At 38.8% G+C, this 19,179-nt stretch overlaps 1 protein-coding gene across 2 annotated transcripts in view; it reads right to left on the bottom strand.

The window, feature by feature from the left end:
* LOC136856885 (uncharacterized) overlaps positions 1-19,179 on the bottom strand; it is a 518,885-nt gene that overhangs the window by 51,592 nt on the left and 448,114 nt on the right. For both annotated transcript variants that reach the window (XM_067135106.2, XM_067135104.2), the window contains one exon: positions 1,090-1,211. In XM_067135106.2, the coding sequence (XP_066991207.2) occupies positions 1,090-1,211 (122 nt within the window). The remainder of the gene's footprint in view (positions 1-1,089; positions 1,212-19,179) is intronic.

Raw genomic sequence — 19,179 nt, 5'->3', positions numbered from 1 at the left:
GGAATAAAACAGTGTTTTTGTTCTTTCTGCCTCTGGTCATTTCAATAAGACTTATTCTGGTTAAACAACTTTTACAGGGTCAAATATAACGAGTAAAGATGTCTTGCAAGAAATATAGTTATGTGGAATGAAAACATTGTATAATAATAATAATAATAATAATAATAATAATAATAATAATAATAATAATAATAATAATAATTATTATTATTATTTATTATATACAGTCGTATCAGCACTGTTAATAAGAAATGGGTATGATATTTTATAAGGATTATAATTGTATCATAAATCACGATAACGAGGTGAACTGTGTAATGAATGCTCTATGATCTTACTATAGATTCAGGAAGTAGTTACTCCCATCAGAATGAAAATTGTACTATATAAACTGTGTGCACGTATTCATAAAACAGCTCGATAGCTGCAGTTGCTTAAGTGCGGCCAGTATCCAGTATTCGGAAGATAGTGGGTTCGAACCCCACTGTCGGCAGCCCTGAAGATGGTTTTCCGTGGTTTCCCATTTTCACACCAGACAAATGCTGGGGTTGTACCTTAATTAAGGCCACGGCCGCTTCCTTCCCACTCCTAGCCCTTTCCTGTCCCATCGCCACTGTAAGACCTATCTGTGTCGGTGCGACGTAAAACAACTTGTAAAAGAAAAAGAAAATGTGTTCAGAAATAATCAATAGTTCTTAAACAAGTGTACAAAAAGGAAATTACATAGAGTGCCATCGTTAGAACATTAGGCAAACTACTATAATATGGTATGTTACAAATAAAGAAGTATTTAAAGACATTGTAAGTATTTGCTCGTTGACCAACTTCCTAAACATTAAGTTTAAGGTTACAATACTATGTTCACATTGATGTAGATCAGCAATCATTCATCACTGTTTTGAAATACAAGCAGCTGCGTCTTGATTGTATCATTAGATGTGTCTGGTTACAGGACATCTACCACCTCTCTCTGTAACACTGCTATATAGTGTGGGTCAGGCCATGACTAGAGACAGACATGATACTACTTTCCAAAATTTCAAAATCAAAAAGATATATGCAGTAAGCACTTCCTATGACAATGTATACCTATAACTTTCTTCGGAGACATTTTAGTCTTCTTTGCAGGCTCAACAACAGGTGCATTATCAGACATGCGGACACATCCTATCATGCCTGGGAAGCAGATAATGGCTAAAAACCAGTGGCAGCTGCAAGAAAAAAAGAAAAGAAACAAACCTCAAACATACTTAGTCAAAAATAGGTTCATGAAAGTAAATTTTAAATGTATTTTAAATTAAAAAAATAAACATACAGTTTTATCAGTATATCATCGTTGCGCTTGCAAAATTCGCTATGTAAAATATTTCAACTTCAAACTTTGGCCAGAAAGATTCTGTTATCTAACGTTCAATATTGTGCGAGTTATGTCACAAAATTTGCGTTCTTGATAACATGCTGTGGATCAGTATTTCTCCCACATTTTCACACAGCAGTTTGTCCAGGCGCAATGACAACATACAGGGGATTCTATTGTCCATCTACAATATTATCTGGAACGCTTCTGTTTTTTAAATTTACATTAAGAGTTTTTAAGTACAGCGGTACATTATACAGTTTTATTTAGAAATACTGCCTTCCAATGAAGGTAGTCTATAAGACTCAGTATACACTTGTAAGTCTGTTACAGAATAGTGTAGAATACATAAATGTACAATTTATTGCTATGCTACAGTTAACTTTACTTAAATGATGGCCCAAAATTGAATAGCTTATTTCCTACGTGACATAAATCCAGAATTCTTGATGTTCACTCTTATATGACAAAATATATTATACAGTGGAACCTCGAGTATCCGTTCCCGGAAACTACGTTTTCCCGGAATATGCATTCAAATTGCGTGGTCCCGCGAGCATCGTAATTAAATCACGTTGTAAAAATCCTGCATTATCCGTTCCTCGAAGAAACGATTTTCCGGATCAACCGTCCAGAAATTCCAGTCCCATCAATGTTAAATCCTTGATCAATCTTTTTTTTTTTTAATAAACTGTATCTCACGAAGGTATGGCTATGGCATACTTATGGATCTTGGCGTTAACGCCCCGTCGTTGCGATAATTAGAGCAAGAACTGTACCTGTACTGGAAAAGCGATCGGCATTGAACTTGCATAAGGGACCATCTTAGCATCGCATTCGGGTGGTACTGTTTAGAGAATCTCGGATAATCATAAAGCAGAGAGTGGCCACAACATATTGTACGGATACATGGCGCATTTCGACAGCTCTGCTTGAAGACGGAACGAGTTTCGTCAAATGTTTGCACTTATAAAACATCCACATTATGTCCAGGGTTAGATGTTTATATTTTTACATTCTTTCGATCCTACTGCCAAACAGGTTTTCAGCACTTTCCTCAGGGCACTATAGAGTAACTGGGCTTTCAGGCAGGAATCAAAACTACTCGTTCTTACCACATATTTAGTATTTTAATATTATTGTACACGATTATATTAGCAAGACCAGAATAGATGTTGCACCTTACATTCAAATAAGAAAGCCATGGGAGTCTTGGGATTCCTATTACTGTTTAGGTCCTAATATAAGACTGGGAATTTTACGTTTTCGTGTTAAAATACCAACAACCGCAGTTGTTTTATTTGCGCACGTTACATTTAAATGGTTTGTATCATTTCCAACTCGTACTGACATGAGCAGCGAGCGCACTTACCAGATGACCTCAAGGTCACGAATAACCGTAATTACTGAAGTTTTGATGGAATTTCTTTTATCTTTCCAATTTGATTGAATTAGTGATGGGCAGAACTGAATATAAGGCATTCGAGAACTTTTGAGAATTGATTCTTACATTCGAAACAATGTTTTAGAGTTCAACATAACCTTTAAAAGTCGATGTAGGCCTAATTTACGCGGTACACACTATCATTGCGGTACAAGATTTCCAGAAACTGCGTACAAACAGTATACCGAAGACCAAATTAAAATGAAAGATTAAGAAAAGAAGGGAATTTGCCATCATGTTGGGCGCTTTTGTACCTAACGTGTTTTATTTTATTAGATGAGAGAATTAAAAACTATTTGTGGTCGATTGTCGTTTGGCTTGGCGTTATTAGATTTGCTAATCAAAGTTGCTGAACTGAAGGAAGTTTTCACGGGAAACTGACGAAGATTCTCCTGTAAAATTGAATACAAATTATTGAGATTTTGAACTCGTGTACCGGTAATTGATGCGGTTTCGTGGTCTAACATGCCTGCCTCTCATCCAGAGGGCCCGGGTTTGATTCCGACCAGGTCAGGCAGTTTACCTGGATATAAGTCTGGTTCCAGGTCCACTCGGCCTACGTGATTACCTTTAATTGAGGAACTATCTAACAGTGAGATGGCGACCCCGATCTAGAGCGCCAGGAATATCGGCCGAGAGGATTCGTCACACTGACCATGCGTCACCTCGTAATCTGCAGGCCTACGGGCTGAGCAGCGGTCGCTTTGCAGGCGAAGTAGTTTGGTTTGGTTTAGGAGTTTTTGTACCATACATACATACATACATACATACATACATACATACATAATCATTATAGACTGTTATGCCTTTCAGCGTTCAGTCTGCAAGCCTCTGAGAATTTACTAAACGTCGCCACAATCCTCGATTTGCAACTAGTTTTGTGGCCTCATTTAGTTCTATACCTCTTCTCTTTAAATCGTTAGAAACCGAGTCTAACCATCGTCGTCTTGGTCTCCCTCTACTTCTCTTACCCTCCATAACAGAGTCCATTATTCTCCTAGGTAACCTATCCTCCTCCATTCGTCTCACATGACCCCACCAACGAAGCCGGTTTATGCGTACAGCTTCATCCATCGAGTTCATTCCTAAATTAGCCTTTATCTCCTCATTCCGAGTACCCTCCTGCCATTGTTCCCACCTGTTTGTACCAGCAAACATTCTTGCTACTTTCATGTCTGTTACTTCTAACTTATGAATAAGATATCCTGAGTCCACCCAGCTTTCGCTCCCGTAAAGCAAAGTTGGTCTGAAAACAGACCGATGTAAAGATAGTTTCGTCTGGGAGCTGACTTCCTTCTTACAGAATACTGTTGAACGCAACTGCGAGCTCACTGCATTAGCTTTACTACACCTTGATTCAATCTCACTTACTATATTACCATCCCGGTAGAACACACAACCTAAATACTTGAAATTATCGACCTGTTCTAGCTTTGTATCACCAATCTGACATTCAATTCTGTTGAATTTCTTACCTACTGACATCAATTTAGTCTTCGAGAGGTTAATTTTCATACCATACTCATTGCACCTATTTCCAAGTTCCAAGATTTTAGACTGCAGGTTTTCGGCACAGTCTGCCATTACGACCAAGTCGTCAGCATAGGCCAAACTGCTTACTACATTTCTATCTAACTGAATCCCTCCCTGCCATTTTATACCTTTCAGCAGATGATCCATGTAAACTATGAACAGCAAAGGTGAAAGATTACAGCCTTGTCTAACTCCTGTAAGTACCCTGAACCAAGAACTCATTCTACCATCAATTCTCATTGAAGCCCAATTGTCAACATAAATGCCTTTGATTGATTTTAATAATCTACCTTTAATTCCATAGTCCCCCAGTATGGCGAACATCTTTTCCCTCGGTACCCTGTCATATGCTTTCTCTAGATCTACGAAACATAAACACAACTGCCTATTCCTCTCGTAGCATTTTTCAATTACCTGGCGCATACTGAAAATCTGATCCTGACAGCCTCTCTGTGGTCTGAAAACACACTGGTTTTCATCCAACTTCCTCTCAACGACTGATCGCACCCTCCCTTCCAAGATGCCAGTGAATACTTTGCCTGGTATACTAATCAATGAGATACCTCGATAGTTGTTGCAATCCTTCCTGTTTCCTCGCTTGTAGATAGGTGCAATTACTGCTCTTGTCCAATCTGAAGGTACCTGACCAACACTCCACGCTAATTTTACTACTCTATGAAGCCATTTCATCCCTGCCTTCCCACTATACTTCACCATTTCAGGTCTAATTTCATCTATTCCTGCTGCCTTATGACAATGGAGTTTATTTACTATCCTTTCCACTTCCTCAAGCATAATTTCACCAACATAATTTTCCTCCTCCGCATGAGCTTGGCTGTTTGCAACACCACCATGATGATTTCCTTTTACATTGAGAAGATGTTCAAAATATTCCCTCCACCTCTCCAGTGATTCCCTGGGGTCTATTATGAGTTCACCTGAATTACTCAAAACACTGTTCATTTCCTTTTTCCCTCCCTAAGATTTTTTATTACTGTCCAGAAAGGTATCCCTGCTGCTTGACCGAGCCTTTCCAGGTTATTACCAAAATCTTCCCATGACTTCTTTTTGGATTCAACAACTATTTGTTTTGCTCTGTTTCTTTCATCTACATACAACTCCCTGTCTGCCTCGGCCCTTGTTTGGAGCCATTTCTGATAAGCCTTCTTTTTACATTTACAAGCTGCTCTCACTTCATCATTCCACCAAGATGTTCGCCTTTTCCCATCTTTACACACAGTTGTTCCTAGGCATTCCCTTGCTGTTTCTACTACAGCATCCCTGTATGCCATCCATTCACTTTCTATATCCTGAACCTGCTTACTGTCTACTGTTCGAAACTTCTCACTAATCATATCCATGTACTTCTGTCTAATTTCCTTGTCCTGGAGATTTTCTACCCTTACTTCGTTTGCAGACAGATTTCACTTTCTCTACCCTAGGCCTAGAGATACTTAGTTCACTACAGATCAGATAGTGGTCTGTATCATCGAAAAATCCACGAAAAACTCTTACATTCCTAACAGATTTCCTGAATTCAAAGTCTGTTAAGATATAGTCTATTATGGATCTGATACCCCTAGCCTCCCATGTGTAGCGGTGAATAGCCTTATGCTTGAAGAATGTCTTCGTAACAGCTAAACCCATACTAGCACAGAATTCCAGCAAACGCTTCCCATTCCCATTAGCTTCCATATCTTCCCCACATTTACCAATCACCCTTTCGTATCCTTCAGTTCTATTCCCAACTCTCGCATTGAAATCGCCCATGAGCACTATTCTATCCTTGCTGTTGACCCCGACCACGATGTCACTCAATGCTTCATAAAACTTGTCAACTTCATCCTCATCTGCACCCTCACATGGTGAATACACGGACACAATTCTTGTCTTAATTCCTCTCACTGACAAATCTACCCACATCATTCGCTCATTTACGTGCCTAACAGAAACTATGTTGCGTGCAATGGTATTCCTGATAAAGAGCCCTACCCCAGACTCTGCCCTTCCCTTTCTAACACCCGTCAAGTTTTTGTAAGATAATAATTATACATACCGTATTTCATATTTGTGATGTTTAGCCAAATTGTTGATGGTTTTCATTCATACCCGGATTTTCCGTTTTCCCGTGTTGTACGTTTTATTTTCATGGTCCCTCGAAAAACGGAAAATCGAGGTTCCACTGTACATTCATCTATCACGTAACAAAATGTCCTATATTTAAACGGTTGTGAATATCAGGTTTTGTTGCTAAATGTCTTATATCCCAGCTATTTTTAGTTCTGATATATGTCTTACACCCATTTGGCTAATTCGCTGACTTGTACAAACCATGTGAGCCATCATGGCTGTTTCCATAATGCTTCTTGTTACGTGGTGGATAAAAGCTGATGATTGTAAGCTCATGTGGTGATTTCTTTTTGATTTATCTGTGGGTATAAAAAAAGGCTAGCTATGAAGAAGTGGTGCATCACATGAAACCGAAGCTAAGAAAATATCACGGACACTTTTAGAGAGGGCTAAAATCAGGGCAAAACGACATAAATATGTAAGGATCTATCAACGTGACTGTATTAACGGTCTATATTGATCCATATTGACTGCTTAGTGATAAACTTACTGCACTGAAAAAAAACAGGAGATAAAGAATCCACCTTGGCAATACTAATAAAAAAACTAACATATGTTAAATAGTCGTACATGTTTCGAGAACATATCACTCTCGTCTCCAGTGAAGGTATTATGATTTCAATGACTTGAATAAAATAAAAATAAATAGATGTTGAATTATCATTACATTACTTAAATGAGATATGGCTATTACATAATGTCTATTTTTTCATCTTTAGAGATCTTAAACTAATAAAATCCCGTATTATCCATTCCTCGAAGAAACGATTTCCCAGATCAATCGTCCACAAATTTCAGTCCATCAACGCTAAATCCTCGATGAAGCGTTTCCCGTCAATGTGATAAGTAGAACAAGAACTGTACTGGAAAAGCGATCGGCAGTGAACTTGCATAACAGACCATTGCATTCGGGTGGTATTGTTTAGAGAATCCTCGAAATCGTAAAGCAGAGAGTGGCCACAACAATTGGTAGGGGACAGAGCGCATTTCAACAACTCTACTTGAAGACGGAACAAGTTTCATCAAATGTTCGTACTTATAAAACGTCTACATTATGTCCAGGGTTGGATGTTTATTCTTTCAATTGTATTACTGAACAGGTTTTTGGCGCTACCCTCAGGACACTGTATAGTCGCTGGGCTTTCAGGCAGGAATCAAAACTGCTCCTTCTTAACATAAAACTAGTATTTTCATATAATTGTATAGGCCTACGATTATGTTATCGAGACCAGAACAGATGTTGCACCTTTCATACATACAGGCATGGGAGGTCTTGGGATTGCCTATTACTGTTTTGGTCTTAATAAAAGACTGGGAATTTTAAATTTCTGTGTTAAAATGTCATAAAAACCGCAGTCAGTTTATTTGCGCAACTTTGCATTTAAAAGGTTTGTATGATTTCCCACTATTACTGACTTATGCAGCGAACGCACTTTCCAGTTGAGTTCAAGGTCACGAAAAACCAAAATTTGTGAAGTTTCAGGGATTTTTTTTCTCTTTCCAATTTGACTGGGATTAGTGACGGGCAGAATTGAATATAATACATTTGAGAACTTTTGAGAATCAATACTTAATTCGAAACTATATTCTTGAGTTCAACATAACCTGTCAAAGTCGATGTAAGCCAAATTTACGGGGTACAAGATTTCCAAAATCTAATTGTGAACAGTACATCGGTGACCAAACTACAATGAAAGAGTAAAAAAAGAAGGGATTTCGCCATCACGTTCGGCGCTTTTGTATCTAATGTGCTTAGTTTTATTAGATTAGGGAATTAAAAACTACTTGTGGTCGATTGTTGTTTGGCCTGGTGTAATTCGATTTTTCAAAGAGTTTGGCTCATGAAAGTTGCTGAACTGAAAGATGTATATACGGGAAAATGACAAAGTTTCACCAGTAAAACTGAATGTAAAGTAAAAGAGGTTTTAAACTCATATTCAGGTAGTTACTGTTTGAAGCCGGCCCCGCAGTCTAACTTGCCTGCCTCTCACCCCGAGGGCCTGGGTTCGATTCCCGGCCAGGTCAGGCATTTTTACCTAGATATGAGGGCTGGTTCCAGATTCACTCAGCCTACAAAATTACCTTTGAGCAGCTATATAATGGAGAGATGGCAACCCTTGTCTAGAGAGCCAAAAATTATGGTTGAGAGGATTCGTCGCATTGATGTCTCACCATGTAACCTGCTGAGCAGTGGTCACTATGTAGGCGAAGGCTCATTGGGGCTGTAGTTTGATTTGGTTTGGTTTCGGAGTATTTGTAAGATTATAATTATACACATTTCATTTTTGTTACGTTTAGCCAAATTGTTGATGGTTTCCATTCGTTCCCGGATTCTCTGTTTTTCCGTGTTGTACTTTTTTTCCCTATGGTCCCTCCAGAAACGGAGAATCGAGGTAGCGATATCAATTTAGATTCCCACACAGAACTTGAAATAATAATAATATTATTCTTACGTCCCACTAACTACTTCTGGCGGTTTCCGGAGATGCCGAGGTGCCGGAATTTGGTCCATCAGAGTTCTCTTACGTGCTGGTAAATCCATCGACACAAAGCGAACTTGAAATATTTGTCCCGAATGAGTAATTCCAATATAATTAATTGGTCCGTTATTGGAAATTATAAACTTTTGACTAACTCATTCTTGGTTGTCGCCCCAGCGTGCCAACTTGGGGTCATCAGACAGTAACTCGCACACCAAAGTCTCATAGTGCATTGGCACTGTCTCAGGTTCCAAGCAGCTTGTGTAGTGGCCTCCACTACATGCATTAGCCATGCATCTTGGTAGGTATAGGTAGGTAGCACGTTTTCCTCTGTGAATAATTTCTGGACTTTTCATGTATTTTCAGCAATATAGCAATAGCACACAGCACCCGACCATTCGAACACTAATTATGATCAGTCTCGCATGAATACAATCTCAAGTGATTCAGTGTTTCCAAACTGCTAAAACAACATATTTGCATACAGACGTCAAAATGCTTCAGTAGTCTGCAAATGTTATACGTTTTCAGAGCTTTTACTCTACCTTCTTACTGCCATCTCTCTTCACAGTCGGTGCCCAGGGAAAGAGGTGCAGGAAGACACGGAAACAACCGACCAAATGAAAAGTGCATGAACAAGTCATAGCTTCACAATGAACTGAAGTTTGAAATAACACTCCCTCCTCCTCAAAGTGAATGGAGTATACATGCGTTAGACCTATCACTTCCCACACATCATCCGTCATGCCGTATACATCATCATCCAATATCAAATATTGCTGAAGCAGTCGGTCAATCAGAACACACAGTTCAGTTTTAGGTAAGATACCAATAAGAGGGCACAGAGGGCCTGAAAACTCTCAGAAACTCAGGGCAGCCTAAAAAGACCACAGACAAGACAGCTATTTTAGAAGCCAAAAATGAAAATCCTTTCCTATTAACAAATTAATGAAGAACCATTCAGTTTCAGTTTTCCTCTGATTAGTTTCCTCCAATTATTTGACTGCCTATAGAATTATTATTTTTGTGGAAAACAAGTGCAATTGTTTAAGACAATCTATTTTTCATTTTCTACAAATACAATTATTTTCGTGTACTGTCCGACTCACTGGCTAAATGCTGAACTTTGAGGCCTTCGGTTTAGAGTCCCGGGTTTAATTACCGGCCGGGTCGGGGATTTAAATCCTGTCTGATAAATTCTTCTGGCTCGGGGACTGGGTGTTTGTGTTTGTCCCAACCCTTTCCTATTCATATTTAGACAACACACAATTATTCCGCCCGCCCGCCCGTCCGTCCATCCATCCATCCATCCAGTAGTAGAAGAAGACAATTATTTTCATGTGCAGGAAGCGTTCATTTTATTTATTTACTCTTTTCCTACAAAATGCAATCCTTTGTTTAAGATATTTTATTATATGAGAATATCTTATTCCTATTTATCACAAACTTATTATTTTTCTTTTTTTAATTGTGAAGAATATTTTTCATGCAAGTCTTTTAAATGTAAGCATTGTTGCTTATTTTTGTAAGTTATTCTATTCCATTTAAGTCCTCTTCCATTTCCCTTAATTATATTAAGGAAAACTGCCTTAGCTGGCAGGACCTAGTGTTTACAGTCGCACTATGTCTTCTGGTATAGCCTGGAGCAATTTTGTTACTTTCATTGACCTGTCTCAGTCTTATCCTTGGCTTTGACAATGTGAAAGTGACTGAGGTATGAGCGATGCTGGTAATGCCATTCCTTATGCAGCCAGTCCCTGCTATGAATGGTGTGAAAATGTTGCTCATAGGGTCGGTTGATGCGTGCATTTCAGTGGGCTTGGCAGACTGATGTGAAATAGCAACTTCTGACTCGGTGAGGAAAGCAACAGGAAAGTACCTCACTCCTCATTTCCCTAGTACGCCTCTTCAGTGATGCCTAGGGCATCTATGACAGCTGATGGCAGAGTTGTTGAGGACCCAACCAGCCTTAGGGCCGAGGACTGAATATACATACATATTAAGGAAAAACATGGTATGATGTTTCAGTAAAGGAGTATGTCTTTAAATGAAACACGAATCGCCTTACTAAGTTCTGAGAGAAGGTTGCCTTCATTCATCTCAATTTTTTGTATTCAAATTTTACATCCATGCATATTTTACTGCAAAATATATTAACCCACTCGACTCATTTGATGTGATGTTCACGCGAGCATTGGCCAGACCTTAAACTCAAATCACGAGACATTCCCGCGTTGCACAGAGCCGTATGTACTAGCTTATATTTTTATTACCCCTGCAAGGGTTTCTGTTTTGCAAACTTCCATGAAAAGGTCTACAGCTCTCTTTCTAAGAACTGGCACTATTATTTATTGCCTAATTGTAGCCTCTGAAAGCACAAACATTTCATCAGGTGTCAGTCATTCTCCTAGCCACGGTTCTGGACTTAGCAGGCCTATAAGCATGTGACAGCTATACTACTGCTGAGTTAATTAAAAGGGTTTTAGATTCGAAGGACAGTGATGGCGATTATGATAATATTTAAAAAAATTTAAGTGAAAATGACACTTCATCTGATATGAGTGACTGTGAAATCTTACCTAAAGCCCCATGAGCGAAACCTAAACAGTGGCTACGTGTGGGTTAGTAATAGAGATAACCAACCAATTATTCATCACTTTAGCGACTCTTCAGGAGTATTCAGGAGAACTGGAAGACAAATATTTTGATAATCCTGTATCAGAGTTGTCTGTACTTTTGAAGGTTATAGGTCCGCCCTTTCTCACATTGCACGGGAAACAAACATACACACTATGGAACAATTATTGGACCCATATGGAAAAAAGACTGACACACGTGGTTTGACACCAATGAGGATGAAATTAAAGCCTACTTTGCCCTATCCATTCTTGATGTCCCAGGTTTGTGAGCCTCCCACCCAATTTTATCAGAGAAAAGGCAAATATACCGAGACCCTAATTTTTTGAGAGACAATGAGTAGTGTGAAATGCTTCTACATATACCTCAATGTTTCGAGATTTACTATACAAAATCTTCCTTCTAACATCATTGCTGTTGAGCAAACTTATTTTGAATATGTGCGTGAAAATTCTAGTTGCTGTTCCATTTAGGACATTTACTTCAGAGTGGAGTGCAGTAGTTCTGACCGGGTGGCATACTCTTGTTGAGGACAATTTTGATCTGATTTCTAAGCGAGCATGTGGGACCATTAAACCTGAAGCGATTGGGTTAATTCTTCTTTCAACAGTGCTTGGAAGAGTAATAAAGTAGTTTAACAGGGCCTACATTGACAAAAAGAAGGATCATTCTTTCTTACAATGATTGAGCACGATGCCATTTGATAATGAAGTCATGCTTGAGACCACTAACATTTCAGTCAGCCTTTGCACACAAGAATTACAAAGGCATTCTTTCAACAGTGCTTGGAAGAGTAATAAAGTAGTTTAACAGGGCCTACATTGACAAAAAGAAGGATCATTCTTTTTTACAATGATTGAGCACGATGCCATATGATAATGAAGTCATGCTTGAGACCACTAACATTTCAGTCAGTCTTTGCACACAAGAATTACAAAGGCACATGAGAATATGACCCCTCAATCAGCTGACATATGGCAGTACGTCTGTTACCTTCAAGGAGTCATTGTGGTTCCTCCCCTCATTCCCTTCCCTACCCCATCTTCAAGCTCGAGCCTGGGAGATGTGCGGGCAGGTGAGGAAGCTAGTACCTTCCCCACTGAGTGCTTGTTTCATGCTAGATATCCCATTCTTTGCTCTCTCCATCTCCTCTAGCTCTTCAGATGTGTGCATGTGTTATTCATCTACATGGATGTGACCAATGAGAGAAAGTGTGTAAACAGGTACTGGGCGGTTCTGAGGGCTGTACAGATTTCTTGCCTGAAATTAATATTTCTGGCCATGAGTGTTTAATGAACATCAGTGTACATGACTCTTCTCTAGTGATGATAACTGAATAGCATGAAGACTGTATTACCCTGATGTGAAAACTATTGATGATATAACGAATTCTGGAGTCCAAGAAAGCTTTAAATAGATCCAGGGAAAACTGAGATTGCCTGCTGGATGTTGCTTGGTCCTGTCCAACTTTATTTCAACACTGCATCTGTTGAGTAGAAGTCTGGGTCAATCTCTGCCCTTTTCTTTCGCCTGGTTAGGAGCAATTCCTGTTCCTGCTGTGTGGATGGGAGTGGTAGTCTGTTTCTCAAATCTTCTATCAGAAATGTTTCTTTGGCTAGCTCATATGCGAGCCTTGAGCGCGATATCTTGGAGATTCCTAGAACCCTTTTAAGCAATCTAGCCGTAACGTTTTCTATGGTCTTTAAGCCGGTTACTGTTACATTCTCCCAGATTAGTTCTAGCCCACAGACGATCTAGTAGGTTCACTAATATCATATATACTTCACGACTCATCTTCACAGTGTATGGGTGTGTTGTGCAATAAGCAATGTGAACTGTACCATTTCAACAAATGTACAATGAGAACAAAATAATTACTGGAATATTGTAAATCATAACATTTTATATACCATAATGGCCATTCGGCTGCAATATATTCTTATTATATAACGAATCGCTAAACTAAAAGAGGCTACAGAGCTGGTTACAAATTAACTAAGTGCTTCCATAATTCTCTATTAATTTGTTGTAACTGCTGTTGATATTAAATTGATCTTAGGGCCAACAATATTTAACCTAGACTTATGTTTCGTTGTTGCAAAATGTTGAGTTATAAAGAACCTTTGTTTGTGATTAATAGATTTTTCACAGATTTTGCAAAAGAGTATAGCTCCATCAGTAGAAAGTGTATCCGAACCGAATTTGCAAACATAGTCATGTAATTTACCATGCAACAATGAAAATTTCGGCATAAGTCAGCGCGAACATCCGAGTTGCCTTTAACAAGTTCAACAGTAGACTAACAGCTGCTTTTATGTTTGACCCGTTTGACAGAACTGATTTCCTCCCTTCCTCTGCATTATCTTATCATTTCAAAATCGATAATACCAGGTAATTACGCATTGCCACAGCAAAAGGGGTGTGTGGAAGGAGAAGAGACATACTTCCCTCATCCTCTCTCTTTCCTGGTATTCATTATGCTTGTGCATTCCTTTCACCAATGAGGGTTCTTCTATTTACAGAGGTTAAATGAATGGGTTGAGAAAATAAGCTTTCAAATGCCTGAAAACAAATAAACGATTTACAGGGAACAATATTCTAAATAGATATTTGTGATGGCAATATGTAATTTAATTTGTGCAACCTTTTTTTTCTTTCTTCAATCTACAGAAATTCATTAAGTGCTTTTTAAAATGTGTAAATCGCAGAAAAAATAGCATAAAGATCAAAAAAGGCAAAAAAAGACTTTAAATCTTAAAACAGGCAACGGAAGCCAAAATCGGCAAAAAAGGCAAAATAAAAATTGCCTCTAAACTTCCTAAATGCACGAAAACATATTTATCTCTATCTGATTCTTCAATATATCCAGTCAGATAAAAAAGGCATTTTGCCTAACTTCCGGGCTCTAGCTATAACATATGGGACCTTTTTGGTCAGGAGTCAAATGCCACCCCCTCTGGAAAAAACAAAAATAGCAAACAGATGGGTGAACGAGTGCCCTTCGGACCATTCGAGGATCGACCGTGCATCCATCCATTCCTGTAGCTACAACATCCGGTGTAACGGAGTCGTAGTGTGTTCGCAGCAGATGAAATTCTAATATTAACTTACAAAGGGCACTAGGAAAGTTCTGCAATGTGAGCGAACGCTTTAGTCTTTTTCAAAATAATTTTCACCACACTCAATACACTTCTCCATACGTCGAAACCAGTCACTGAACCAACCCAATGGTCTTGTCACTAGCCGAACCTACCAAAACCAGCCCAAATGCCTTGTCACTAGTCAGACGTAATGAAACTCATTGGTCTTGTTACTAGGCGGACCTAGCCAATCCAGACCAATGATTTGGTCACTAGTTGGACGTATGTCATATGCCGTCAAGTTCTTGTCACTAGCCATGGTTATGGTCTTCTTACGTCATGCTCCCTTTCACAAACCAGTTATTAAAGTTTCACCCAACCCAACCTAGTTGCCCCTTGATTTGCTATGCTTGATCTATGTTCACAGCTTTAAAATTTCTCAGCTCCATATTCATCATGATCCTTAATTTCGTATAACAGAGCATTTATGTTAGTAATTTCGAAGTCTTTCTTCATTATGATGATATGCAGATTGCCTTCTTTTAAAGTCTCAGACCAAGCAAGTTGGCCATGCGGTTAGGAGCCCGCAGCTGTGAGCTCACACCCAGGAGATAGTAAAGCAAACAGGAAAAAAAAAAAAGTCTCAGGAGATAAAATCTGATTGCAAACCATCGATAATGAAATGAAAGAGATCAGGGATATATATTGCTATTTGTTTTTTGACGCACTGATACAGACAACTCTTGAATCAATGTGTGAAAATGGGAAAGTGCAGAAAACCCTGTTCAGGAATGCCAATCTCGATGTCCATAGTCTTTTTAGCGTTGTCACTCAGCTGAAATGTCACTTGAGAGGTAACTGTAAAAAGTCATATATAGGCTGTACAGATACATAGTACATTACCGATTCCATCTTGATAGCTATGAGGCGCACATTAGTGTAGCGGTTTCGCTCTATAGATAAATCATATTACAGTGAAAAAATTTGTTTCCAAAAACCATCTGACCAGCATGAAGGTCCACAACGAAAATACTTTCAGTGGCATTCTTATTTATGTGCTCACCACCCTAGTAGGCTTAACACGAATGACAGGTGTTTTGCATAATTTGGAAGGAATGTTTTGCGTATGATAAATGGTAGGGTAAGAGTTATTCTGCCCGAAGGCAGGTCCGAACCTCCGCAGAGGTGTTCCTGAGCCGAGTTTACGTGCGGTAGGGTGGCCAGTTCCTTTCCGCTTCTCCATTCCCTTACCCCCCACCAACAGCGCGTGGCAACCCATCCAACTCCTGACCACGCCCAATGTTGCTTAACTTCGGAGATCTCACGGGATCCAGTGTTTCAACACGGCTACGGCCGTTGGCTATGATGAGTACCAGGTTAACTACTGGGGGCAAAGGCGGTCGTGCGTAGAGCTAACAACTCTACCCCACCAAGTGCCAACGTTATGGATAGTGGAAGCCTTTACTTTCCATCCTTCCAATGGCCTTCATCATTTATACGGAGATGACTTTGCTTTTTGCTTTTGAAATACTAGTATTCATGTTTATTATGGTTGTTTATTCATACCGCTGCTCTGTAATTCAGTGACCATGGAATGCCTCTTGATGTTGTAAATTATATTTATACACTAGAGTCCCGCTAATCCAAACCCCGTTAATCCGAAAGTCCGGTTAATCCGAACTGAAATATTCAATTTTTAAAAAAAATTCTCCTTATTTAAATGAAAGAACATATTTTATAATGAAGATTTACTTGCATTTTATTAGTCATATTTTACTAGAATAACTTAATGTAAACATAATTACACATCATAAACCATCAATCACTGGTCGTTTATCTTTACAAAGTCTGTTAGTTTCTTTTGCCGTAGTGATTGAAACCTACTCAAAGATGCAGTGTTAGACCAGCGTCTAATCATCACATCAGGGGGCGAAGCAGCGGAGTGTTGCTCGACGTAGCGTATGGCAAGTTCTAAGGCGGCCGCGGCATTTGAATGTGACACTAGTTGTTCATTGTGGTCTTCTTCGACGTCACACTGTTTCTTATCAACTCCAGATTATTTCTCCACCATAGCTATAATTTCTTGGTCTGTTTGTAATTGCTGACAGTCAGCTTCCATCCACTCGCTAATGTCATTTACAATGGCTTCCTCACACCCAGGAAGTTTTTGAATGATTTCAAGGAGACTGACATTTGCAGACACTTCTGCTGGACTCTCGATGAATGCAAGACTCGGCCACAATTTCTTCCACGTATTCCTCATGAACTGCTCACCGACACCCTCACGTTCTGCAGTGCTACCACTGAGAGAGCGGCAGAAATATTAAATAAATATCACAAGTAGCTCTTCGCATCCCGGGCACAATACAAAAGTGTAACCCGTACCTATCATAGCAGTTTTAGGAGACAAGTTTTAACCTAGTTTTAGTCATTTTCTCCTCTTTCTTAACTACCATACTGTTATTTTATACAGTATTTTATTAATGTAACTCCTAAAGAACGGACATTTCAAATTACGGTATGTACTTTACTGTATTGTAGAAACTATTTTCCTCAGACAGTTGAGGTGCTGGCGTTCTGACCCCAACTTGGCAGGTTCCATCCTGGCTCAGTCCGGTGGTATTTGAAGGTGTTCAAATAAGTCAGCCTCGTGTAAGTAGATTTACTGGCACGTAAAAGAACTCCTGCGGGAGAAAATCCTGGCACCTAGACGTCTCCAGAAACTGTAAAAGTAGTTAGCGGGACGTAAAAACAATAACATTATTAGAAAACTTTTTCTGGTTAATCCGAAAATTTCGTAATCCAAACAGACCCCGGTCCCAATTAGTTCGGATTAACGAGACTCTACTGTATTTAATTGTATTTATTTCCTTTTTCCTTATTTCCTTCTTGCACACTTTTGTTGATATTATTATTATTATTATTATTATTATTACACATCCCTTAAATAAACTAATATTTAATACAGTAAATTATGCTTCTCTTTGGATTCATTTATTTCGTTGCCTATTGTTATTTCTATGACAACATGACTTCTTTATGATGTAAATTAATATAAAATAAAAGTATTTCTTCCCAAATATATTTGTTATATGTGAACCAATCAGACAACTAGGGAAGTATCTTTTATTATGGTGCATACTGTTTTTACACACATATATAATTGAAGAACTGAAGATCCATATACAGGTAAGTGGGTCGCCCATGTGGTAGGCCTATTACGCGTCATAAGAAACTGACTGAACCGGCTGTGCAGTTCGATCACATTGTTGTGAGCTTGCTTTCAGGAAATGGTGGATTCGAGCCTCACAGTTGGCAGGTCTGAAAATTTTTGTTGTTGTGTGTTTCCCTCATTTTCATTTCAGGCTACCTGTGGCTGTACCTTTATTAAGGCAACGACCGCTTATTTTCATTTTGTAAGTCCTAGCCCCCTTTCCTATCCCATTCTTGTCTTACAACCTGTCTTCATGTGATTTAAGCCAATATACAGTATATGTAAAAATCTGGTTATGTTGTTTGATTCATTAGTACTCCTGTACATTTCCTGGGTTTCCCTAATGTTGTAAGCTTGGACAGATATGTCCTATGTAGCAAGTCCTTGAACCTATAGAAATTGCAATGAATTATATGATCTATATTCTCTCCCCCTCCCTTTACGAATACAGTTATAGTAATGCGTACATCAGAATAAAGGCAGGAAACGTTTAAAATTACTTAAAGCGAGTGAAGAAGAGAATGTATGACTAGCTCAGGTTGGCGGGTTCGAGTTTGGTGGTATTTGAAAGTGCTCAAATATGCCAGTCTCATGTCTAGATCTACCAGTACATAAAATAACTCTTGCGGGACGAAATTCTGGCACCTCAGCGTATATGAAAACCATAGAACTAGTAACATTATTATTCTCAATTCCGCAGTGAGCTTGAAAGCTGACCTAATTTCCGTTCACGTAGCTTGGCACATTAGTGCTCCTATATGTTTCCTGGATAAGCTTGAAAATATAATCAGCCTGCAAGCTGAAAATATGCCCAACAATCTCTCTCCTTTACTGGTTATTGTAGAGAGAAGGAAACGTCCACACAATATAAAGGAAAGGCATTAAGTAATGTCTGAAACTTTCGAAAATCACACTGCAGAGACTTATTATATAAACTGCATTGTTTAACATGTCCCTCTTTTCAAGAATATGGTTATAGTACACCTATTGTACATCACCATAAAGACAGAAATATGTAACATTAATTTGAGCGAGGAAGTGCGTTTATTTCCTTAATTCCTCATTGAGCGTGGAAATCGACTTAATTATGAATATCTTGATTTATTTCATCTTAACTTTTATCATTTACTAGGGTAGGGGAACATTCATTATCGATGCTTACATTGAAGTTACTTTGTTATGGTTATGTCTGATGATTTTCATATGTAAGTAGGCAGGTTGGCAGCAGTGATCAGCCATTACGAAAATTAGCAGTGAATATTTTACTTATTGAACACGGGGACATCAAATAAATTACAACAGCA

Source organism: Anabrus simplex, chromosome 1 (assembly GCF_040414725.1).
Source record: "Anabrus simplex isolate iqAnaSimp1 chromosome 1, ASM4041472v1, whole genome shotgun sequence".
In the NCBI taxonomy this organism is placed as follows: Eukaryota; Metazoa; Arthropoda; class Insecta; order Orthoptera; family Tettigoniidae; genus Anabrus; species Anabrus simplex.
This window is presented reverse-complemented; position numbering and strand designations above follow the sequence as displayed.